The sequence below is a fragment of the Coregonus lavaretus genome, assembly GCF_964263955.1.
Source record: "Coregonus lavaretus genome assembly, chromosome: 7".
NCBI classification, from domain to species: Eukaryota; Metazoa; Chordata; class Actinopteri; order Salmoniformes; family Salmonidae; genus Coregonus; species Coregonus lavaretus.
This window is the reverse complement of record NC_139994.1, coordinates 34,530,470-34,557,640: the sequence shown is the minus strand read 5'-3', so window position 1 is coordinate 34,557,640 and position 27,171 is coordinate 34,530,470. Positions and strand designations below refer to the sequence as shown.

The window sequence follows — 27,171 nt, the reverse complement described above, 5'->3', positions numbered from 1 at the left end:
GCGGAAATGTACCACATGCTAGTGTACACGGGTCATTACGTTCTGTTTCGCTACACGGATTCGTGTAGCGAAACAGAACGTAAGCCCGCGAGATCAGGATGGTTCGTACGACGCTAGAGCGCTAGGAACAGATATAGATAGGATTCCAATTTGGCTAGTGAGAAGAGAAGCGAAAACGAGGAATTGCCAACACGGATTTCCTGTGGGATAAACACACAGGCCTGGCTGCTAAAACGGTAAACGATAAATTGGAAATACACGTGTACATGTAATTGTATTCGGGTTTCAATGACAAGGTAATCCATGCGAGTCCAATTATAGTCAACTGGAATCAAAGCTAACGCTAGGTAAGATGGCGGTCAAATTAGCAAGCCAATGCTAGCAATAGGTAGCTAGCTAGCCAATATAAATAGCTATTAGCTAACGTTAGCTACATATTGTTATAAATAGTCAAAGGGTTATTTATTTTGACAAAATGACAACTTATGCAATTTTTCACTAAAGCAGTTCGTGTGACATGGGTGCATTTCTGCGAAATATCATGTCGTCGGCTGGCGAAGCTAGCTAGCGCTCGTTAGCCAGCCAGCTCGACTGAAAACTGACGACGACGTAGGTAGCTAGCTGGTCTGAGTCAACAAATTGCCATTTGTTGTCAAGATGGCTAGCTAACTAGTTGTCTAACTACACATTTTTGGTCATCCCATGTCTTTAGTTATCACATTTAGCTAAACTGGCACAGGTGATTAACTCACCTCATTTACTTAGCTGACACTTACATTTAGCCAGGTAACATCAACTAGGTACGTTAGCTAACGTTATCTTATTAGCTAGGTAACTATTATTATAAGGCCACCCCAACCTAGCTAAGCTTTTGTTATTGAATGCAGTAGGCTAATGTTACTGTACTAAACACTTGTGATTGTGAGCACTGCCAAACCACAATATGGATTCGAGTTTCAAAGCTTTAAAATGTACACATGCAAGTCATGTTTAATTGTATACATCCTCACCAGGTTTGCTTTGGCTGCTTTTCTTCCTTTTCCCCACCATGCAGCTGTTCTGTATCCCTCCCATTACATACTGAGTGCAATCCAACCCCTCACCAACTGCAATAAAAATACCAAGTAACATCTCTTGTCTTGTCACAGATGCCACACTCAAGACGGTACCCGTCCTCAGAACGGGCCAGCCGGAGCAGCTATCAAGACCGAGACAGAGGACGCAAGCAGAGACACCGCAGATCGCCCTCTTTTTCCTCTAGCAGTGACCGGGAAAGGGACAGAGACAGAAGGGGACGGGGAAACAGACAGGAGGGAAGCTATGCTCGCTCCAGGAGGTGTGTTTGAGTGGTTGTATTATATTTGTTTACTTGCATACTGAATTAATTGGTATGGTAGCTTTTGTACTGTATGATAGTTTATCTGGTAGGAATGTTTTCATACAGTCTTAAACTCAATAGGTTAATTTACCAGTATCAGTGCTCTGATGGCATTAATTGAATAACGTGTAACCTGAGTTTGAGCAATATGTCGTCTTAAATGGTCAGACACCATTGCTCTAACCCGTTGTGTTGGCTCTCTTTTGCAGCTACGATAATCGCTCGGCAGACCGCAGGCCGTATGACCGACGCTACGGTGAGGGCTACCGGCGCCTGGACCAGAGCCGCGAACGAGACAGAGACCGTGGAAACCGGGAAAGGGAACATGGAGGAGCACCAGCAGCAGCCGACGGTTACTACACACGTGACTTATCACCGAGCGTGTGCGACTACCGGCGGGGCCGTGAGAGGGAACGGGAGGAGTCATACCGAAGGAAGGGCAGCAGGCGTAAGCACAAACGAAGGCGGCGTAGAACCAGGTCCTATAGCCCATCCTCGTCGGTGAGTACAGCCCGGCCCGAGCTTGTCCTTTAACCCTCCCACTCCTCTTTCTATATTTCTCTTCTCCTCGCTCTCCCTCATGTCTTTCTCTCTACTTCTCTTTAACCTTCTCTTGTCCACAGCTCCTGGACTTGGTAAGTAGTACAATCTTTTTTGTTTTGTTTTTTCAGCAGGATTTTACTCTTTTTTTTGTCTTAGTAGTTAAATCCAAATTTACCTTCTACAGTCTTCTCATAAAATGTGTTGTGTAGTGAGACATTGACTGTTTTTGGACACATTGTGGATAAAGCATCATCCACATTCTCTCCTTCTGCATTAAGTAGACATGAATGAGAGGTGACCATAGGTTCTATGTATCACTGATTTTAATCTTGAACAATTTCTGCTTGATTGCCTTAACATCCTCATTTTATTTGTTTTCTGGGAAGTACTCTGCTTCATTTTAAGTGGGCAATATTATAGTTTGTAGATATTTTATGAATTTGCTTTTTGTTCATGAATGGATATGCAGGTTGCTTCCTTATTTGTAAGCAGCACGGTTTAAAAGGTAGAGGGGGAGAGAAGCAGAGGACAAAATGTGATCTTTGACTTGTTCCCTTGCACTATATCCCTATCGTTATATATTTCCTCACGTGGTGTCATACGAATCGCCCTATGACCACCAAACCCACCTACAACCACTACGTCAACTACAACACCTCCCTCCTCCTCTACCTGTGCCGCCTTCCATCGCCGTGGCTACGGCTGCCCCTGAAACTCCCCTGTTCCCTGTCGGTTGTGTCGTGACCTGCTGATGCCGTGGGGGCTGAAAACAGCGGAGCGACAGCCGGACGCGGGCACTGAGTGTGAGGGACGACGAGGAAGGGCACCTGATCTGTCGGAGTGGGGACGTCCTGCAAGAGAGATGTACTCACTGCCACTACTCTATCGTAACCCTTCTCCATATGAGTATTTAAAACCATAGAGCATTCACTGACAGGGGAGTGCCTGATGATGCCATGGTATAATGCTGTTTGCTCTAGCTCAAAAAGCAGGGTGGATTGCACACAATGTTGAGGATAACGGATTTAGATAAATATTGCTCGTTGTGTTGAAGATATCTAGCTGTGGTATGTTTTTAATCAGATATATTAGATTTTTTTCCCAAACCGCATTTTCTTAACTTCTTAATCGTCTCTCTTGCGCTTTAGTTTAAACTAAATTCCAGGTCTACAAATTATTTTTTTTGTAGTATATTAATTGGGGAAATAATTTAGGAACGTTTTAAATAGTTTTCCAATCCCTCATATCTAGCCCTTTCCCTCAACTAACATGAGGCGTACCTAGTAAACATTCATAGGGCCTCTACAACATAAGTTGTCTGCAGTGTTGCATTTTTGGCCTTTGACGGTGCATCTTTTTAATGTTATATTTCATAGAAGTCTTTGTAGTGGTAAATTAAGAGCACGATTAAAAACCACTACTGTTGTGATCCATGATCTCATAACACCCACCCACTTAACGTAGTTTTACCACTTTCCAGCTCATATCCCTGGCATGACTTGTATGTTATTGTCAGTAATTCCAGTTTGAAACCTCACTTTTTTTGTTCATAGTCTGCACATTTACACATATTTCAGGAAAAGTTTAGCTTGAGTGTGTCTTTCAATTACATAGGTTAACCAGTAGAACCCAATACATTCCTCTCACTCCCTTGCCTTAAAGTAGGCACACCACCACATCTGTAGGGAGTATACTTTTTCCCCCCTTCCTATAGGCTGCTGGGGGGCACTCAAAATGTACTCCCTCATTTATTTATTTTTTGTTCTGGTAGTATGTAGACCCCAATAATCATAGGTTATCTAGGACCATGAAAAAGTAAATATTTTTTTTATAGGCATCCCATTTGTCACAACCTGAAAAGGGGGATGGGCGCTAGCATTGAAACGCCTAACTTTTTTGACTTTGTTTCCCTGCTCCTGTCCACATGTCTAATTCTTCTCTTCCCTTCTTTCCCGCTCTCTCCCTTTCTCTCTGTCTTCCAGATGAGATTGTCAGCACTCTGGGGGAAGGCACCTTTGGGAGGGTGATGCAATGTATTGACCATCGCCGGTATGTATCTGCATTAAAAACAACTGTTCTCTGACCATTAGCAGGTGGCCCTTTTTTTAAAGCCTTGTTATGATGAGTTTCTGGGTATCAAGTGATTACGAATGTAAGGATGTACTTAGACACTTTTGATGAGGAGTTCATGTAAATATTTTATTAGTCGTTTACCGGGTTAGTTATAACAGACATTGGGACATAGCCCAGGCTCTCATCTTTCTCTGTCCCCAACAAAGGTTCACTCTCTCTTATATAGCCTGTTACAAACTTCTCCACGACCATCTGGTAATCATCACTCCCGTTCTCTGTTGTTATTACCCTTTGCCCCAAGTCAGTATCCTGTCCATCAATCATGCTATCCTAAACATCAGTAATCTCATTTGACATCATGGAATGTAGACTTTCTGGCACCAAACCAATTATCTACTATGACATGACATCTCTACACCATAAAAAAAATATCAATCCACTTTTTATTCTTATCTTGTGTTAAGTAAGATCACTTAACCCCCATAAGTTCATCTAAAATACAATATTCCCCATCAGTAGTATATATATCTTTGACTAGAACCTAAACTATGCTAGATAACTGACCCATCGTCTTATACATGCTACCAAGAAAAACATCCAACTAAATTGTGACCATCATGACATCATCCCCACAAATACAAAGATCCATGACACTTTGTAAGTTACATGGATATTATAATCTGAACACATGAATATAAAATAACAAAAATGTCCGTCTTCTTCATCCATGCGCCGTCAGATGAACCCCAAGCTTATCACTGGTCACAAGGGGCTCTATCTGATCTACTGAGATAGTCATCTGTCCACATCTTCAATCCTGTAAACCTTAATCCACTTTATACATTTCCAACTTAATATTCCTTATTCCTCAATCAACATTATGTACTCTAAACTGGAATAACATATATGAATATTTTATCCTTTCTCTCCTTGCAATTTATATTGACTGATACATCTCTATTCATACTCCTAATACCTTCCTATATGTCTCTAATATTTCCAATAGCTCTATTTAAATTACCAATACCTTCCTAATCTTACTATCCAACATGTATCCCCCATATAATCACATATATTCCCTCTATCTACTATAATAGCATCCAATACTATGTGATTATCACTTGCATATTGTAATGAATAACATCTCAGGCCCAATTGCTTAACAACCCATTATTGTTAGAATATAAAATGTTAAACTCCGACTTTGTCATATTTGAGGTATATTAGGAGGACATACACATTATAACACTCTATATTCACTCCCTGTTAAATCATCACATCCCTCAACTATTCCTGCTTTAAGAATTCAACCAAATTCAGATCATATGAAAATATCATAACCCCGTGATAATAACCAATTAAGTACTTGCCTATCAACAGATATTTACCACTCTAAACATCCCTATCAATATCACCCAATACTTCAAATGTATATAAAGACCAATATGCTAATACGTTAACCGAATTAATCAACATAATGATTTCATTCACCATCCTCACCTTAACTTCCATGTTTAAAACAGTATGATTCAACTGTCCACTCAAAATAAATCATAAATGTATCCTAAGACATTACCTTAATGTATCACTGTTTTAACCCATAATATCTATATAAAACATTTCTCAATTTAACAATCAATATCCTTTATTTTGAAAATAATTATACTAATACATTTTAATATTTCACTTATCACCCATTTAATCTTATAACCAACCAAATGACTTAACTCAACCAAATTTAAAATGCCAATTGTTATTGATTCACTTTATCGTTATCAATGAAAATTAAAACCCTCAACTTTATCTCACCCATTACAACTGTCTGAATGTACACTTATATTAACATACATTATAAACATCCATAATTCAATTATGACTTTCCTCATCTTGAAAATACAGATCATTATCTCAATGCATTTTTAATACTATTAATTTACCAGTGTATATACCTACTACCCAAATTATCAAATTTAGATAAATCCAATTTTATTATCAACACAGCTAAGCAACCCCTTTGTCTCCCCCAGCACTTAAATCTTCTTGCGTCTCTTCATTACGTTCTTCAGACATCTTCATATTTCAAAATGACTTGCCCATAACAATGTCACAACTACAATGTCTCATTCTAGTCACCACCAACTCCACAACCTCAATGTCATGTCCATTTGCCAACCATTATACCAACAACATGAGAAATGTTGCATTTGAACATATCTTTCTCCATTCTCACTCAATGGTGGACTCCTTTCCCACTCCTTCGATATAAAACATGAGAAAATCCTTTGATATCTTCGACTGGTTGTTGTAGACCAGTTGCATGTAGAAGTGGTATTTTACAAAAACATCTTCAACGCCTCTGATATTAATCTTCAGCCGGTTCATAGTTTGTTATTTATTTATTTAGGTTAACACCATGCTAGGCCAAATTATCCCTACTATGCATCAAAACATAATCTGTGTTTATCTCACTAGAAGACAAAACATAACAGTATAATTGATTTCATATCTAAACCAATAAATCCATATAAACATTCACCATATGACAGATTATTATGTCTTAACAATGATTCTTAATACCAATTTCTAATATACTTACCAATTTTTGTTCACATCGCTCTGTGTAACATGTCCTTCTTGCATCGCACCAATATGGAATTCAAGATTCACAGCTACAACGACACACATACATAGACACAAAAACAATGCTCCACAGTGACAATTCCATCTCCTTCCTATGATTTTTAACACTCCTACATTGGGACAAATATATGCACATATCTCTCTTCTACTTTCCCTTCCTTGAGGTAGCCCGTAACAACACCATGATTCTGTCTAGCTCTTTAATCCTTTTACTGCCACACAGTCTCCCATGCACATAAAATGCACAGATTTTCCTATTAGTTATGGCCCAGAAGCCTTCACCATTTTTAAAGAGAACTTCATAAAATTGTTAGTTGAGACACAGTATGCAATTTTACACACTACTTATCAGTCAGTAATAACCTTGATTAGGAAGTGCACATTCTTTCAACTTATTATAGTCACTAGTTTCGTAGACATGCTTCCTCTACATCATACCTTATACCACAAATACATTTTCCCTTAAAACATTTAATCTAACCCATAACACATTAATTACTACTGCTGAAATTCTTACTATAATATGCAATTGTACCAATAAATCCTCATACCATCAATACTACCCCCTTTTTGAACCTATGAGTCACAATGTGATTCACGCTTTCAAAAACAAAACACCAACATTGTTTATTCAATCATAATAAAATGACAACATTGGATAATACCACAACTTCTATCCCGTAAAGTAACCCAAGATTAGTACAATTAACGAGCAACAGGTATCCCTTATTCAGGATAGCTCCCTCTCTCTAGTTATTTTATGGTTCGATTCATATATATTATTACCAAATTATAAACTTCAAGTATCCTAATCATAACTAACCCCCAATTCAGCATGCCTCCAGGATTTACAGTGCGGGTGATCAAGTCACACTATAAAGCCAGGACAGATTGCCGAGGTCATTGAAATAATTCAATTAAATGTTCCATTCTATAGTATACTAATCGTTACCAATATTCAAAACATCTCATAAATGTTGTGTATCCCAAGTGTGTATCCCAAAATTTGGAAAAACAACAAACAAAAATAGCCAGGCTTTACTTAATATGGTAGCTCCCTAAAAATAAGACTACTGAATTGTATTAACTGTTCCACCTAGCCTACAGACTTTTGAAACATCCCAATGAGATATAAGGAAATCCCCATTCTCCTGGAAGAGAAAGTATACATTTCGTTAACATATAATTAACAATCCAAAGATAGTAATTACACACACAACATAATACAGATATCCACAGTCCTATTTCATAAATAATTGTTTATCAATCTAATTCCTCATAACTACTCCATAAAAAGATTATATAAAATATCTCAAAAGATGAAAACCACAATGATTATTTTAAATTGATTACCCTTCAGACTTCATCCTCTGTAATTCTCACAATGACTATTCAACCCCTAAATCTGCTCCTTTTTGATCCCATATCAAATTATCCTAGTATCGTTACTAGATCAATCAACATAGGAAATATCTGTTTCCCCTGATATTAATTTAATCATCGCAACCTGTTGCATTGATGTTTTAAAATATAAACCTATTGTTTAATAACTTCATACTTACTAAACATTTTTACTTAATCCATCATCCTAATAGTAAAAACTATATCCCATTGTTCAACGTACCATGAACAGATTATATATATATATATATTTTTTGAATTAATGAACTGTCTGCATAACTCAATGTTGTTTAAACAAACTATATAATGTAATAATAATTACCAATGATCAAATAACGTTCCATATTCACCTATCTAGACATGTTCTTCATATCATCCCAATGCTTCCTACATATCATCTTCAAACAATTCAATTCGACATTAATTCAATGTCTCATCATCCAATGAACTTAATTACTTTGTAAACCTTCTACAATATCTATTATTCTCTATCGCTACCTTTCCATATAAAGTTACCTCAACAGATGACAAATTATTATAAAGTTATAGTCAACACAAATAAAACATCTATTCACCGATATGCAACTTTAATTACTATGTTATACTATTCGCTATGTGCTGGTAAGACAATTCCTTTCACGTAATGTTATCAATACATCTAGTAATCTAGGTCAATAGTGTCAATGTAAAATATTTGCTTTCTGTCCCTTCCTGGGCTCGAACCAGGGACCCTCTGCACATATCGACAACATTCACCATTGAAACAGGGTTGTGTGTTCGATTCCCACGGAGGCCAGAATGGAAAAAAATAATGCATGCACTCACTAACTACAATTTGCTCCGGACAAGAGCGTCCACCAAATGACATATGTAAAGTTAAACAACCCCTTCCATGTCGCATAGCAAGTGACGTCACTAGTACGCACCACTAACTAGCTAGCCCTTTCACACCAAACATTCAACCCCCTATGACTTTACTCCACAGCAACCACTGATCCTTGTACACGTAACTTAACCCATTATGTCCCTTACAGCTTTCTCACGTTTCAGCAAGACAGTTGCTAACACCCGCAGACAAAAATGTAAACCCCTTCTTACTAGTATACCAAATAATATCCATGCTCAAACCGCGTTCTGCATTTACCTCTATCGTAGGGTTTAAAAACTAACGTAACAACATTAACCACCCTAAATTGCTATAGTATCCTCATGTTGGTTAAGTTTATCTATTACGATAGTATGTCCATAATACTTCTAACAAAGCTACATTATCCATAGTGTTTGTTTAATAATCCTATAATTATTTAAGGTCCCTTGCTTCACTTCCCTTGAATCTAAGACATTCGCTTCTCTGTGCGTCCTAAACTACATTCTATTTCCCATGTAATCAACAAAGATCGTAGTCACATCTCATATGAAACCATCACTCCTCCATTATCAGAATATAGCAGATGTAGGTAACTATCCTTTCTACGTAGGCTACAAGTAACACCAAACCAAATACTTTGTATTATCCGCTCAAGCATCAGTTGAATTACACTCATAAATAGAGATTTTAGTCAGTACCATGGAACTGATGCCTTTTGAAAAGACTAAGTCCCACAAATAGCCCAACTACAATGGTTTGTAGTCTTAACCTCTGGTACATAATAATGACACAATTACAAGAAAATAGCCTTGAAAAAGTATTTCAAGTGTTTGTTTGCAAAGATCTCACACGTGCTCAAAATGAATAAATTAGCAGTCAACGAGTCAAATCCACATTCATTGATTTGGAAATAGATCTGGCGATTTTAATAAAACGGATTATGTTTCCCTTGCTCCATAATGAGTTTTATTTTGATGGAAAACCTAAATTGGCTTTGTACTATATTAAACATTACGTCTATAACCACATTACTTATGGTCCGATTATTCATTTAACCTTATCACGTGATCCAACAACTGTACAAACTTATAACCCATATTAATTACTTTCCCACCCATTACGTACGTCTACGTTTGGGTGAGCAAGTTTAATACAGACATGGCACTCTCTAATTATGATTTTGTCATTACTATTTCCACATCGTCACAACTCCATATAGAACGTTAGAAACTTCTAGATACTCACATCAAACAATCCCTTCGTGGTGTTTTTAACCATTCTTAATCGACACATGACTTCTACATTTACCCAGTGGAACCAAAAAAATTAACTAACTTCCCGGACACTGCCCTTCCTGTCCAGAAAAGACTTTTCCACTACGCTCTACAATAACATCAATCTCTATTTACCCCTCCTTGATATTCTATGACCTTATTCCATTATATATCGTAACTTATTATATGACATTATCATACTTATTATGCACACAAAATAATTTCTACATAAAGTAGCCTATGTCGTTCCATTGCCCAATTGCATAATGCCTTATCTAACTTCTTATTATTAATCCCATTTCCAGGCCATCGTGCATTCATTAAATCACATGCTTTATATACCATTTTCATATAATCGAAATTCCATTTCGTGATGCTTACGGCGATATTGTCAATATCTTTTCACGCTACTTGTAATTTACCCCCTTTAACTACTCTATTGAGGATATATGTACATGCTGACCTATCACTAAGATATGGTTCCACATTGTTTTATATTATTCGTTCATGCACTGTTAGTAAAATAAACACTTGCATCAAATCTCCACACTGTTATAAAAATGTTGTTTGCTTATTTAGACTTTTGGTGCTATAATAAAACAGGTTTACTTATCTCTGCTCTGGATCTTTCTATCGTATGACTTATTGCTTTCTCTCTCCTTCCTGTTTGGAGCAACTTCACATGCCTTATTCTCTTGTTACTACAGCACTCTACCTCTCAGAAGGTTGACCCTCCTTAATTTGTACTTCTCCTCTATATGGCTCGTACTCCTGTAAAGAATTACGGTTTATTGTAATTGTCACCTTCTACCAGGGATTTTAACCTTAATCCCTAACCTCGCAGAATATTTTTTTTTTCACCTTTATTTAACCAGGTAAGCCAGTTGAGAACAAGTTCTCATTTACAACTGCGACCTGGCCAAGATAAAGCAAAGCAGTGCGATAATAACAACACAGAGTTACGTATGGGGAAAAACAAAACAAAGTAAAAAAAAATACATGGAGATAAGGCAATAAATAGGCCATAGTGCAAAATAATTACAATTTCGTAATTAACACTGGAATGATAGATGTGCAAATAGAGATACTGTGGTGCAAATGAGCAAAATAAATAACAATATGGGGATGAGGTAGTTGGGTGGGCTAATTTCAGATGGGCTGTGTACAGGTGCAGTGATCGGTAATATGTAAAAATGTATGCATATATGACTGTAAGTCGCTTTGGATAAAAGCGTCTGCTAAATGGCATTTTATATTATTATACATCAGAGTACTTATTTCATGAATTATTCCATGATGATAGAACACATCAGAATACTTATTTCATGAATTATTCCATGATGATACAACACATCTCTAAGTTCTACACCCACTCCTGTAGAGCACTTTTGTCTTGTACTAATTACTCTTAACACACTCTGTTACAAATCATAGCACCATGTCATTGTCTAATTTGATAATTCTCCTTACATACAGTGGGGGGAAAAAAGTATTTAGTCAGCCACCAATTGTGCAAGTTCTCCCACTTAAAAAGATGAGAGGCCTGTAATTTTCATCATAGGTACACGTCAACTATGACAGACAAATTGAGAGAGAAAAATCCAGAAAATCACACTGTAGGATTTTTAATTTATTTGCAAATTATGGTGGAAAATAAGTATTTGGTCACCTACAAACAAGCAAGATTTCTGGCTCTCACAGACCTGTAACTTCTTCTTTAAGAGGCTCCTCTGTCCTCCACTCGTTACCTGTATTAATGGCACCTGTTTGAACTTGTTATCAGTATAAAAGACACCTGTCCACAACCTCAAACAGTCACACTCCAAACTCCACTATGGCCAAGACCAAAGAGCTGTCAAAGGACACCAGAAACAAAATTGTAGACCTGCACCAGGCTGGGAAGACTGAATCTGCAATAGGTAAGCAGCTTGGTTTGAAGAAATCAACTGTGGGAGCAATTATTAGGAAACGGAAGACATACAAGACCACTGATAATCTCCCTCGATCTGGGGCTCCACGCAAGATCTCACCCCGTGGGGTCAATATGATCACAAGAACGGTGAGCAAAAATCCCAGAACCACACGGGGGGGCCTAGTGAATGACCTGCAGAGAGCTGGGACCAAAGTAACAAAGCCTACCATCAGTAACACACTACGCCGCCAGGGACTCAAATCCTGCAGTGCCAGATGTGTCCCCCTGCTTAAGCCAGTACATGTCCAGGCCCGTCTGAAGTTTGCTAGAGTGCATTTGGATGATCCAGAAGAGGATTGGGAGAATGTCAAATGGTCAGATGAAACCAAAATAGAACTTTTTGGTAAAAACTCAACTCGTCGCGTTTGGAGGACTAATAATAATATGCCATTTAGCAGACGCTTTTATCCAAAGCGACTTACAATCATGTGTGCATACATTTTTACGTATGGGTGGTCCCGGGGATCGAACCCACTACCCTGGCGTTACAAGCGCCATGCTCTACCAATTGAGCTACAGAGGACCACAAAGAATGCTGAGTTGCATCCAAAGAACACCATACCTACTGTGAAGCATGGGGGTGGAAACATCATGCTTTGGGGCTGTTTTTCTGCAAAGGGACCAGGACGACTGATCTGTGTAAAGGAAAGAATGAATGGGGCCATGTATCGTGAGATTTTGAGTGAAAACCTCCTTCCATCAGCAAGGGCATTGAAGATGAAACGTGGCTGGGTCTTTCAGCATGACAATGATCCCAAACACACCGCCCGGGCAACGAAGGAGTGGCTTCGTAAGAAGCATTTCAAGGTCCTGGAGTGGCCTAGCCAGTCTCCAGATCTCAACCCCATAGAAAATCTTTGGAGGGAGTTGAAAGTCTGTGTTGCCCAGCGACAGCCCCAAAACATCACTGCTCTAGAGGAGATCTGCATGGAGGAATGGGCCAAAATACCAGCAACAGTGTGTGAAAACCTTGTGAAGACTTACAGAAAACGTTTGACCTGTGTCATTGCCAACAAAGGGTATATAACAAAGTATTGAGAAACTTTTGTTATTGACCAAATACTTATTTTCCACCATAATTTGCAAATAAATTCATTAAAAATCCTACAATGTGATTTTCTGAATTTTCTTTTCTCATTTTGTCTGTCATAGTTGACGTGTACCTATGATGAAAATTACAGGCCTCTCTCGTCTTTTTAAGTGGGAGAACTTGCACAATTGGTGGCTGACTAAATACTTTTTCCCCCCACTGTAACTCAATACAACTCATCGTCCCCCTTATATTCATATTGAATATAATATTAATATATAATATTGAATTTCAAACGTTCATTACAGTTCATTCTTACCACAGATAAGCAGATTTTAACATAATAATATAATGAAAGTCTGCTTACCTGTTAGTTGAGCTGTAGACTGCATCCTGTTCATGAAGTCGCCAATCTGTTAGGAGTTTCTAGGTATCAAGTGATTACGAATGTAAGGATGTACTTAGACACTTTTGATGAGGAGTTCATGTAAATATTTTATTAGTCGTAACCGGGTTAGTTATAACAGACATTGGGACATAGCCCAGGCTCTGATCTTTCTCTGTCCCCAACAAAGGTTCACTCTCTCTTATATAGCCTGTTACAAACTTCTCCACGACCATCCGGTAATCATCACTCCCGTTCTCTGTTGTTATTACCCTTTGCCCCAAGTCAGTATCCTGTCCATCAATCATGCTATCCTGAACATCTCCTTTGACATAATGGAATGTAGACTTTCTGGCACCAAACCAATTATCTACTAACTCTTTCCTGGTCCCCACGATACTATGACATGACATCATTACACCATAAAAAAAAACATATCAAGCCTCCAGATTCATATTTGTTTTCTGTGAAGTGTTCCCTCTCCCTGCACTAGGTGTTTACTATTTACAAGTAGTAGTTCTAGAGTTAGAGCCCTCCTCCCTCAGCTGGTTTCCTGTGGGGAGGATCAGCCTGCAGACCTCTGTAAACTCTGGTTATGTCCCAAATGGCAGCCTATTACCTAATATAGTGCACTACTTTTGATCATAGTCCTATGGGCCCTGGTCAAAAGTAGTGCACTATAAAGGAAATGAGGTGTCATTTGGGGCGCAGCCTCTGCCTCTCTCACCCTCCCATTAATTATGGAAGAGTGGCGTGGCTCCGTGGCAGTAGAAATGGAAACCATGCAAGTTGAGTTTAGCAGGCAGGGCAATTATACACCATGCAAATGTGTTCCATGCTAATGTCCCTGCCTGGGCTCCCTGAAGCACAATATGAGTTTGAATTTAAATGTGATAAAAGCCAAATGTCATTATGGGAACATAAGATGTTGCATAATCAACATGACGGGACAAGAAATTACTCATCACAATAGTTTGCTTGTATGAAATAAGGTGGACTTTCATGCCTTGGAAACACTAAATTTTCTCGGTTATAAAATTGGACAAATGTATAATGTTTAAAGAGACTGAAAAAAAACAGGTTTCAAAATCTACCCTTAGTGTTTCTATCCATCTTATTTTAGCTACCAAACCTGTGACACCAGGTTTCCAAGCAACAGCACTCTTGGGTTATGTAGATAGACCTCTAGCAAGACTCACTTTAGGGAATAACAGTTTGCACTGTGAGGTATTCCCTCATGTATTGTGTGTTAGGTCTGCACGATTATCACATTTTTAATCTAAATTGTGACATTGACATGCACAATATACATATCGCAAGAGGCTGCAATATTTTAAAACGGCACTTGGCCGTCTAACTTTTGATTTATTGCTCGACTTGACGGTGTTCTCTCTCGCTCTCCTTTTTGCCGCTTCCCAATCCCCCACTAACACAAAGCCCGCCCCCTGTCACTCAAGCATGCAGTCCTAGTGCTAGAGATTCACTCTGCATGCATTGACCAAATAACAGCATGCAGTCAACATATTTCTTCCAAACAAAGACTCAGCTTTCCACTTTGCTTCTTAATATAAATCCATGTTTTCGATATACTATTAGTTTGTGTAACTTGCTCTGTGCAACATGCTAGTTAGTTGGTCATGATCCTCTGTAGCGCAACTGGTAGAGCACGGCGCTTGTAACGCCAAGGTAGTGGGTTCGATCCCCGGGACCACCCATACACAAAAATGTATGCACGCATGACTGTAAGTCGCTTTGGATAAAAGCGTCTGCTAAATGGCTTATTATTATTATTATTATTATTATTATTATTATTATTATTGGTCTTCGCAAGCTGCAAATGTGCCTAAAACATTTGTTAGGTTAGCCTTTAATGCTAATCGCTAGCTAAATCCACTGAGATGGGGCAAATCTTCAGACATTTGCTCTAATACAGGGTGGTACCAGTGGTGGAGTATATCCTTGGGACGTCCCTACCCTAACCCTTACTTTAACCGTTTTAAATTTCACCTCCGAGTTGGGACATCCCAATGATGTGGGTAGTTATAGCTTTGTCATTCATTCTGTGTTTTACAGGGGAGGCGCCACTGTTGCTCTGAAGATCATAAAAAATGTGGACAAATACAAGGAAGCAGCTCGTCTGGAGATCAATGTGCTGGAGAAAATCAATGAGAAAGACCCGGAAAACAAACAGTGAGTAGCCTACTACTGACTCAGACCACTATGGTGTGTTGTTCATTACCAGGGTTTTCTGCCATTTAAATCATTGGGTGGGCCGCTGAAGCGTTTTTTGGGGTTGCCTAAGTCCTAACAGTAAAGAATAAAATGTATATAAACACAATATGCAACAATTTCTAAGATTTTACAGAGATACAGTTCATATAAGGAAATATGTCAATTTAAATAAATTCATTAGGCCCTAATCTATGGATTTCACATGACTAGGAATACAGATATGCATCTGTTGGTCCCAGATACCTTTTTAAAAACATTTTTAGGGGTGTGGATCAGAAAACCAGTAAGTATCTGGTGTGACCACCATTTGCCTCGTGCAGCACAACACATCTCCTTCACATAGTTGATCAGGCTGTTGATTGTGGCCTGTGGAATGTTGTCCCACTCCTCTTCAATGGCTGTGCGAAGATGCTGGATTTTGGCGGGAACTGGAACACCCTGTCGATCCAGAGCATCCCAAACATGTTCAATGGGTGACATGTTTGGTGAGTATGCAGGCCAAGAACTGGGACATTTTCAGTTTCCGGGAATTGTGTACAGATCCTTGCTGAAGCATGAGGTGACAGCGGCGAATGAATGGCACAACAAGGGGCCTCAGGATCTCGTCACGGTATTTCTGTGCATTCAAATTGCCATAGATAAAATGCAACTGTGTTTGTTGTCCATAGCTTATGCCTGCCCATACCATAACCACACCGCCACTATGGGGCACTTTTCACAACATTGGCATCAAACCGCTCGCCCACACAACACCATACACGTGGTTGTGAGGCCAGTTGGACATACTGCCAAATTCTCTAAAACGATGTTGGAGGCGGCTTATGGTAGAGAAATGAACATTCAACTCTCTGGCAACAACTCTGGTGGACATTCCTGCAGTCAGCATGCCAATTGCACGCTCCCTCAAGCTTGAGACGTGGCGTTGTGACAAAACTGCTCATTTTAGATTGGTATTTTATTGTCCTCAGCACAAGGTGCACTTGTGTAATGATCATGCTGTTTAATCAGCTTCTTGATATGCCTCACCAGTCAGTTGGATGGATTATCTTGGCAAATGAGAAATGCTCACTAACAGGGATGAAAACCAAGTTGTGCACAAAATGAGAGAAATAAGCTTTTTGTGCATATGGAACATTTCTGGAATCTTTCATTTCAGCTCATGAAACATGGGACCAACACTTAACATGTTGTTTATATTTTTGTTATATATATATGAAAAACACTTTGGCTGTAAAGATAAATGACTAAAATCAGATATAAACTATGTCAAAGATAACGGACCTATATTTTTAAGTAACATAATCTTTGAGAACTAACAATCAACAAAATAAAAGCTAGCCAGTCGGAGAATAGAAAATACCCAAAACAATGAATTTAGCAGAATTAATATCATTAGGTTTGCGCAAAATAATAAGGCATTAGCCATGGCAAAATGCATTGAATTGCAGGAAATTTGCTTTAAAACGTCACCATTTTCTTGTATCTCAGCTCCATGGAGAAGTTTGTAGAATTGCAGGAAATTGCAAAAATATCTCTACACTACCAAGATGGGGGGCCTCTAAAATGTAATGTAAAATCCTAAACTGTGGTGAACATGCCCAATGCCACGCCCACCATCTAAGCCCCTTTTTGATCCACAGAAAACCCTGATTACACTCGATCCTGTATCATTTAGTTTTTGTTTAATTGTTTTAATATGTAACTCATATCTTTCCTCCCAGCCTGTGTGTGCAGATGTATGACTGGTTCAACTACCACGGCCACATGTGTATCTCCTTTGAGTTGCTGGCCCTCAGCACCTTCGACTTCCTCAAGGAGAACAACTACCTGCCCTACTCCATCGCCCAGGTCCGACACATGGCCTACCAGCTATGCCTGTCTGTCAAGTGTAAGTTTATGTATGAATTTTTTCATTGCCTTTTTATTTAACCAGGTAAGTCATTGAACACATTCTCTTTCACAATAACGGCCTGACATAATCAAATCAAATTAAATTTTCACATACACACGTTTAGCAGATGTTATTGCGGGTGTAGCGAAATGCTTGTGTTTCTAGCTCCGACAGTGCAGTAATATCTAACAATTTCACAACATATACCTAATACACACAAATCTAAAAGTAAGGAATGGAATTTAAGAATATATACATATATGGACAAGCAATGACCGAGCGGCATGGACTAAGATACAGTAGAATATTATAGAATACAGTATATACATATGAGATGAGTAGTGCAAGATATATAAACATTAAAGTGACTAGTGTTCCATTTCTTAAAGTGGCCAGTGATTTCAATAGGCAGCAGCAGCCTCTAATGTGCTAGTGATGGCTATTGAACAGTTTGATGGCCTTCTGGATGATAGCGGGGTGAACAGGCTGTGGCTCGGGTGGTTGATGTCCTTGATTATATTTTTGGCCTTCCTGTGACATCGGGTGCTGTAGGTGTCCTGGAGGGCGGGTAGTTTGCCCCCGGTAATGCGTTCGGCAGACCGCACCACCCTCTGAAGAGCCCTGTGGTTACGGGCGGTGCAGTTCCCTTACCAGGCAGTGATACAGCCCAACAGGATGCTCTCAATTGTGCATCTCTAAAAGTTTGAGGGTTTTAGGTGCCAATCCAAATTTCTTCAGCCTCTTGAGGTTGAAGAGGCTCTGTTGCGCCGCCTTCACCACACTGTCTGCGTGGGTGGACCATTTCAGTTTGTCAGTGATGTGTACGCCAATGAACTTGAAGTGCGCTCAGATGCTATGCTACTACCAGTCATCTAGTCATAATTCTTACTCCACAGCCTGGCTGTCAAGTGTAAGTGTGCTCCGATATTACGCTAATATCTTTTTTTTGTTGCCTTTATTTAACCAGATGAGTTATCAAGAACACATTCACTTTAACAATTTCAACATGACCTACCGTCAACTGGTCATACAGTGCATTCGGAAAGTATTCAGACCCCTTGACTTTTTCCACATTTTGTTACGTTACAGCCTTATTGTAAAATTGCTTTTTTTTCAATCTACACACAATACCCCATAATGACAAAGCAAAAACAGGTTTAGAAATGTTTGCGAATGTATCAAAAATAAACAATCAATTAAATTTTCCGCGGGGACTCCAAGTTGTAGAAACATCTCAATGATGATCAATGGAAACAGGATCCACCTGAGCTCAATTTTGAGTCTCATAGCAAATGGTCTGAATACTTATGTAAATAAGATACTTCTGTTTTTTTATTTAAAATTTGCTAAAATGTCTAAATACCTGTTTTCACTGTCATTATGGGGTATTGTTTGTAGATTGAGCAATGTTTTATTTAATCCATTTTAGAATAAGGCTGTAAAGTAACAATGTGGAAAAGGGGAAGGGGTCTGAATACTTTCAGAATGCACTGTAAGTATCACTCCAACGCCTACATAGACCTCCCCTAGAGACTGAGGTTGGAATTGGAATTAAAGGCCACCATTGTTTACAATAAGAAGCCTTTAGCCACATAAGGGCATCGTTGGTTCAAACACACGTCAGAAGAGGAGTGCTCTTTTCATTCACCACCATTGAATGTGGATGGCTCGTTTGTTGGGATTTTAACTGGGATTTTCTCCTCACAGTTCTTCATGATACCAAGCTGACACACACAGACATGAAGCCAGAAAACATCCTGTTTGTCAATTCCGACTTCACCATGACCTATAACGTAGAGAAGGTGAGACGAGAAGTCAGGCCTCAGGATAATAGGCTTTCTGCAGAGCCTGTTTTGCGTTCACCAAGACTGCATCTCAAATGGCACCCTATTCCCTAATAGTGCACTACTTTTAACCAGTGCCTGGTCAAAAGTAGTGCACTATATAGGGGAAATGGTACCATTTGGGATACAGCCTGAGTGTCATACCAACTGCTTAAGTAGGCAACTATTGCCTTAAGTGCAAATGATTTTAATAGGTCTAAAATGTACAAAAGCAAAACAAATGACGCATTTTCCGTTTGGATATAGGTATGGTTAATGTCACATGCATGAAAATGAATAATGTCAAGGTTACTAGATATCAGAAATGGACTAATCAAGGCGTCGCTCACTGGTCTCTTTCTAAAAGTTGACCTCATTTCATGAGGTTTGAAATTAGTTGTGGTAGTGAGAAAAATGTAACTTATTTTTCCGGCATTTTCTGTTTTTAAGCCATGTCCTTTTTCACCTTCCTCCCACAGAAGCGCGAAGAGCGGACCGTGAAGAGCACGGATGTACGGGTGGTGGACTTTGGCAGCGCCACGTTTGACCACGAGCACCACAGCACCATCGTCTCCACGCGGCACTACCGTGCCCCGGAAGTCATACTAGGTGAGTGACCTCACACTTCAGACTCCAGAGTGACCCCTACCTTCCTTCAGGCCAGTTGGCTGAACAATTGGATGAGGACTAGGGCTGTTACGGTGACCCTTTTACGGCCACACCGGCAGTCAAATTCCATGTGACCGTTTAGTCGCGATAATTAGGCTTCTCCAAGCTCTGATGCTGCTGATGGTCATTAGTAGCCTACCAAACTTGCTAACTGCCTGGTACTCAGCACTCTATTGTCCCTCTAATCACTCTGACATCAATGCAAATCTAATCGAAAATCTAATCAAACAATTCATGAGAGCCATCAGCTCATGTTGCGCAACATTTCTGTAGGCTATTCAATTGCGTGATGGCCTCTATTAAATTGAGGATCCCATCAGCTAGGCCTACTATATTTTATTTCTCAACTTTCCTGATATTAATCACATTGCTTCTCTATACAACAGGAGTGTAGCCTACCTAGCTGGCATGAAAATGAACCGCGGGAAAAGCGTCCTCCATTCGCTATTTAAGTGCATAGATTACATATTTTTTTCCCACTGCCCCCGTTTCGAGACAGGTTCATGATAATGTTTCATTCTAAGTCAAACAAATTTCACACATACAGTGCATTCAGAAAGTATTCCAACCCCTTCACTTTCTCCACATGTTATGTTACAGCCTTATTCTAAAATGGATAAAATAGTTTTTCCCTCATCAATCTATGCACACTGCCCCATAATGACAAAGTGAAAACAGGTATTTAGAAATGTTTGCAGATTTATTGAAAACCGATACGTTTATTTACGTAAGTATTCAGACCCTTTGCTATGAGACTCGAAATTGAACTCCGGTGCATCCTGTTTCCATCGATCATCCTTGATGTTTCTACAACTTGATTGGAGTCCACCTGTGGTAAATTCAATTAATTGGACATGATTTGGAAAGGCACACACCTGTCTATATAAGGTCCCACAGTTAACAGTGTATGTCAGACCAAAAACCAAGCCATGAGGTCGAAGGAATTGTCCGTAGAGCTCCGAGACAGGATTGTGTCGAGGCACAGATCTGGGGAAGGGTACCAAAAAATGTCAGGATCAAGGTCAAGGGAAAGATGAACGGAGCAAAGTACAGAGAGATCCTTGATGAAATCTTCTCCAGAGCACTCAGGACCTCAGACTGTGGCGAGGGTTCACCTTCCAACAGGACAACAACCCTAAGCACACAGCCAAGACAACACAGGAGTGGCTTCGGGACAAGTCCCGGACTTGAACCCGATCGAACATCTCTGGAGAGAACTGAAAATAGTTGCGCAGCGATGCTCCCCATCCAACATGACAGAACTTGAGAGGATCTGCAAAGAAGAATGGGAGAAACTCCCCAAATACAGATGTGCCAAGCCTGTATCATCATACCCAATTAGACTCAAGGGTGTAATTGCTGACAAAGGTGCTTCAACAAAGTACTGAGTAAAGGGTCTGAATACTTACGTAAATGTAATATTTCTGTGTATTTTTAATACATTTGCAAAAATGTCTGCCCTGTTTTTGCTTTGTCATTGTGGGATATTGTGTGTAGATTGAGGGGAAAAGAACAACAATTTAATCAATTTTAGAATAAGGCTGTAATGTGGAAAAAGTGAAGGGATTTTAGTACTTTACAATATACAGTGCATTCGGAAAGACAAGATTAAATCAAGAGTAGTGTGATGGGTGGCTATTAGCCTATCACTTGTGAATGATATATTGTCACTTGTGAATGATGCCCAAGAAACAGCGCATGCTTTTTTTTTTTGGTGCAACTTTTTCAAATCATAGTCCCACACGTCATGTAGCCTAGCACATAGGCCTAAATGTTTTGATAAGGTTTGTATCACAACAAAGTGTCCAAATAACTTTAAAATGTAGCACATTAATCCGCTTTACAACGGGTGTAGAGTCTTAACTGGCATACATACGCAGCGCTTGAGTTTCAAGTTTGGGGAAGATCATATTCACCATAGAAATGCAACTTTATAATAAAAGCATTACATGCATAATCGCATTTGTGGTGACTTTTGAGAATGGTATTTTCCTGCTTATGGAACATTCGCGCATATAGCCTATTTCCGAATGCGCAATGTGAAGAAATAGCCTAATAGTTTATCAACATTTTAAGCTAAACGTTCTCATCCGTTGCGTCAGGTTCTTTGCTTAACAGGTTTGTTTATGCAAGTGGTTGTATTAATTTGGGATCTATCGTATCCCACAACTGTCCCAGACTGTTTGGAATATTTCTCACACAGAATAGGTCAACTTTTGTACTATGAAGGATAGTAGATTGACATGGGCTAGTGCTTTTGCTGTTTGTTAGGCCTACTCATCTTGTTGGCTGACGAAAAGTAAATGTGGACAGTTCTTCCAATATCTTCAATATACGCCTCGGAATTGGATAAGGGATTCTGTAATGTTCAATTGCATTCTTCATAATATAAAATAATGCCATGGATTTCTAAGCAAATCTTGTCTGCTAAATGAGCTAGTGTAGCCCACAGCCATATTGCATAGCCAGATCAGCCTAACATAAGGACAACTAAGAGTATGCTGTTCTGTTCTTCTAAAATAAACTACAATTTTCTTCATTTTTCTTTAGACCTGTCTAAAATAAATAATGGATTTATTGTGACGGTGTAGGCTATATTACATGGATTTATCATACTTTTTTAAATGTAGATGTTCTAAAGGTCTGCATCAGTGGCTTGTAAGCTGTGTTTGGAAGCCAGGAGATGCTAAATGTTTTTGTTAATTAACGGTGAATTAATGTGAGACCGGCAGTTATTTGCTTGACAATCACCGGCTGACACAATTTCATGACCGCCACAGCCCCAATGAGGACTATTCTAAACTAAGGGTGGTGTAGCCACAACATTAGCAATGAACTGCTACAGTCTGTCTGGTTGCTTCAGTTGTGCGAGGAGGGCTATTCTAAAATGGAGGGGGTGTTCCTTGGCTGTCGCGTTGAACTGCCATAGTCTGCCAGTTCTGTTCCAGTCAGGTAGATACTGAACAACAATCCAGTCAGACACTAAGCACAGTTGATTGGCTTAACCTCACTTAGCAGTGCATGAGAATTAGTTGTGTGTGCTTGTTCAGAGTTGAGCAGGGTTGATTTTTGTTTTTCACATACTTTCAAAGCTCAAGGTGTATGCTTACCCATGGACATGTTATGTGGTTGTATAATTCCTCCTTGTTCAACTCAAAAGCTGCACCCTCACCCTTTGATCTAAAATGCTAGTTGTAAAGTGACAACCAATATTTAGGCAGAAAGCTGCTGCGCTGAAACTTGGGTTGTTGCTTTTGATAAATCAAACACTGGCGCAAGAGTGAGGCTAGGGTCTTTTTAAAATTGAGCTTTTCCATTGTTTTTATTAGGTTCCACCAGCCTGCACCAATTCAATGTGCATTAAACGATAAGGGGCCATTTCCTGGACACAGATTAAGCCTAGTCCTAGACTAAAAGGCAAGCTAAATGGAGAATCTCAATTAAATACTTTTTAAATCCAGGATTAGGCTTAATCTGTCTCTGGGAAACCACCTGAGAAATGTTATTTTCCACCCATTCTGTGTTTTGTCCTGCAGAGCTGGGCTGGAGCCAGCCATGTGACGTGTGGAGCATCGGTTGCATCCTGTTCGAGTACTACCTAGGCTTCACCTTGTTTCAGGTAAAACCCCACTTCAGTTCTCAACCCCATGCTGTCTGTGGCGACAGCTGCCTTCCTAGATTACTCCGAGTCTGGTTGATTTCAGGTTGTCAGGAAGGACTGAACGAAGCCCAGAATGGCTTGCTGCCTGGTCACTCGGATTGGTCAGGCCGGAGTCGGACCAGTATCACACCAACATGTGTACCCACAAATACATTCGCAAACACGCACATGTTGAGCCAGAGAGAACAGCAGGGGGAGACAGCTGCTAATCCTATTGAGGATCAACCCTTGGTTGTCCTCCGTGTTCTGAGTTTTGCTTGGCTGTGCTTCTAACACCATAGATGCTAGCTCACACATTCTATTCAAAGCTCTCAGCTTCAGCCACATTTTAGTCAGTGTTATCAATACAATTATTTGAAGATAGGTGAGGTCTCTGATAATGGTGTGTTGGCCTAGGTCTTGTTGCTGATATCCACATTCTACTTTTATGGCTATTTATACATTGAAAGAGAAATGGTGATGACATTAAGATTTACCTTTATCTTGTTTGTTCATCCCTCCCTCAGACTCATGATAACAGGGAGCATCTGGCCATGATGGAGAGAATACTGGGGCCAGTGCCCTCCAGGATGATACGCAAGACAAGGTCAGAGCTCACACACACACACACACGACCAGGTGCATCTGTGTAGTTAGTTACAGGTCAAAAAGCAATCCAACACACACCCCCATAGTGTTGTTTTGTCTAGTTGTTGACGCAGAGCATCAAAGTAAAGTTGGGTCCATGCCACATTAAAGGGCCTGTTTGTTAGTGATGCTTGTCATGATGTCTGTGTTGAACCCTATGGCAACTCTTCCAGGCTGCTGCCCCTGCATGCACGTGCACACACAACTCTTCCTCTACAGTGCTTTTCTCTCTGTATTCCACTCCTCAGTCTTTGCAATAATTTCTCTCAACTCAGGAAGCAGAAATATTTTTACCGTGGCCGTCTGGACTGGGACGAAAGCTCGTCAGCTGGGAGATACGTGAGGGAGAACTGCAAACCTTTACGGGTAAGAGAACAGCTCCTTTTCTCTCCTTGTGTAGCACCCCACTACTTTATCTTCCTTCCCCTCTACCTCTCATTCACCCTCTCATATCGGATTAACCAGGAATTCTCAAATGTAGACATTATTTAAATTAACCCTAACCCCAAATCTAGAATCCACGTTTCCTGTTTTTTATTGTTATGCTGATCACATCTCTGTATACCCTCTCTCTCTTTGTCTGTGTCTCTCAGAGGTACCTGTTGTCGGAGGCTGAGGAGCACCATCAGTTGTTTGACCTGATTGAGAGCATGCTGGAGTACGAGCCCGCTAAGCGCCTGGTCCTGGCCGACTCCCTGAGACACCCTTTCTTCGAATCGGGGACAGCAGGCGATGCGGTGGGGGGGAAGAGCTGGGAGGTCAACCGAGACATCAGCCGGTGACCTAGGGCCTCCACTCTTAACGATAGAGGGATTTAAGGTGGAGCAAACCGCTACTACCACTTAAGGTGTATCATCATCATCACAGCGTTGACCTGTTCCCTCCTGCTTACTATACTGCCCCACCTCCACAGCCAGGACTGGGGCTCATGCTGGCAGCTAGAAGACCAGAAGGACTTCAGAAAAGGACAGTCCTCTTAGTCCTCTCCGCTTCTGCTCCAACAGAAGACAAATGACTGAGAGGAGTTTTTAGCCCAACCTTAAACTACCCAGCGCCAGTCTTCCGCATTAAAGGAAAGGACCGGCCGCGTTTAGGTCCATTAAGTGGAACACTAGTGAGAGCAAGAGGGATGCATCGCTATGAAATCGAATATTGTGACCTCTTCATTTGAGGTGAAACACTTGGCGAAGAGGGGCATTGTAATGTGTGACGTGCTTAGTTTTTCCATTTAAAGAGCACTATTTATTTGGAAACTCTTGCCCATCCCCCAGCCATCGATCTGGACTAATATTAGCCAATTGGATGACACGTTTTGTCAGTGAGTGATTGACACTCCACGTGTATTGCTTATATAGGCCTCTCCTATTGATATATTTATTTCTGTTATGTAATGCTTTTGAGGAGAGGGATTATGCTGCCATATTAATGTAATAATAGTTGTCACGACTAGATGTTTTCTCAGCTGGTCTTCATCTTAACTTGTCTGGGTAACTGACACACACCACAAACTGCAAACTGCCTTTTATACTTTGTGTGATTGGATCAGGCCTGTGGTCTATGAGAAAGCGCACTCACAGGCTCATAATAGTCATGTATGGCATCCCATCCCAATGCCACAGGCACACAGCAGCACAGTTTACAGTATTTATTATGAGACGCTACCGCTGGTCATCTCCCTGTACAGTACTTTTTGTATGAGATTTAAATGTATAAAACTGTGTATATATATATGATTGTGTAGAATTAAAGTTAAGTCCTCCTTTGCCAAGGCTTATAGTGCTGTTTAATATCAGCTTTGGCTTCTGGCACAGTTATGGGGAGGCATTTTGTCTTAAATGCTTGACTGTCTTTCGAATCCCTGATTTATCTCGTGACTGTAGCCCTTAGGAGGACTTCTGTGTGTCCCCGGTAAAACTAGTGTTGGCATAAGATATAGCAGGCTGTTATTACTGACCCTGGTCTATTGCTCTGTTTCCTAGTATTGTACCACCAACTCTGCTACTACTAACCAAATAGTCTGTAGATAGAGCCCATGTCCTAACACTATCTCAATTCGTCTTTCCTTCATTCCTATCTTCTCAACCCTAATTCAAGGTCCCTCCCTCAGATGTTCTCTTCCAATGTGTTTTGAGGAGGAGTAGAAGGGAGGATGCAAGGAAAGATTGAGATTCACCCATGGAAACCCCTCTGTGAAGTCTGCCTTCCTGATCTGACATAGCAGGCTCACCCACAGGAAGGGCTAAGGACAGGAGGATCAGCTGTGGCAGCCTGACAGGTGTACTTATCCATCTGTCACAAACTCGTCATCTCGCTACTACCTTAGTGTCTGTTTGCCTCACTGTCCCTGGCCTTCTTTCCCTCACTCCATCTGTTTCCCCCATCTGCTACCATAAAAACTATAGCAAAGCTTACATACAGCAAGTATACAGAATCTGTAGATATATGCCGGTAAACTAAGGCAGATGCATGTAGAAACCAAGGCAGACATTTGGTTGAGAGTAAAATTCACTGGATGAACAAAACAATTAACCTTAACATCTAGCTATAGAAACAAAAGGTAACCCAAGCAGTTTATTTCCATCAATGAATGACATGATCAAGGGTGGTGGTGACTTGTGCTATTTGGGTACAATGTGGTGGAAGGCTGATGGATCCATGTTAGACGTCTCGACATAGGATCTTGACTTGGTATTGACTGAGTCAT

The 27,171-nt window shown here is 40.1% G+C and overlaps 1 protein-coding gene across 2 annotated transcripts; it reads left to right on the top strand.

The window, feature by feature from the left end:
- Nucleotides 1–115: 115 nt before the first annotated feature.
- Nucleotides 116–26,307, top strand: clk2a (CDC-like kinase 2a). 2 transcript variants are annotated; one of them, XM_084166491.1, is made up of 13 exons: nt 116–236; nt 1,149–1,336; nt 1,588–1,879; nt 2,695–2,785; nt 3,904–3,970; nt 15,638–15,754; nt 17,518–17,684; nt 19,395–19,489; nt 19,990–20,119; nt 23,716–23,798; nt 24,347–24,426; nt 24,743–24,833; nt 25,061–26,307. In XM_084166491.1, the coding sequence occupies exons 2-13, from the start codon at nt 1,149–1,151 to the stop codon at nt 25,247–25,249; spliced, it is 1,590 nt and encodes a 529-aa protein (XP_084022617.1). In that variant the 5' UTR covers nt 116–236; the 3' UTR covers nt 25,250–26,307. The 2 variants fall into 2 exon arrangements, with proteins under 2 accessions (XP_084022617.1, XP_084022618.1); XM_084166492.1 differs by lacking the exon at nt 2,695–2,785.
- Nucleotides 26,308–27,171: the final 864 nt, after the last annotated feature.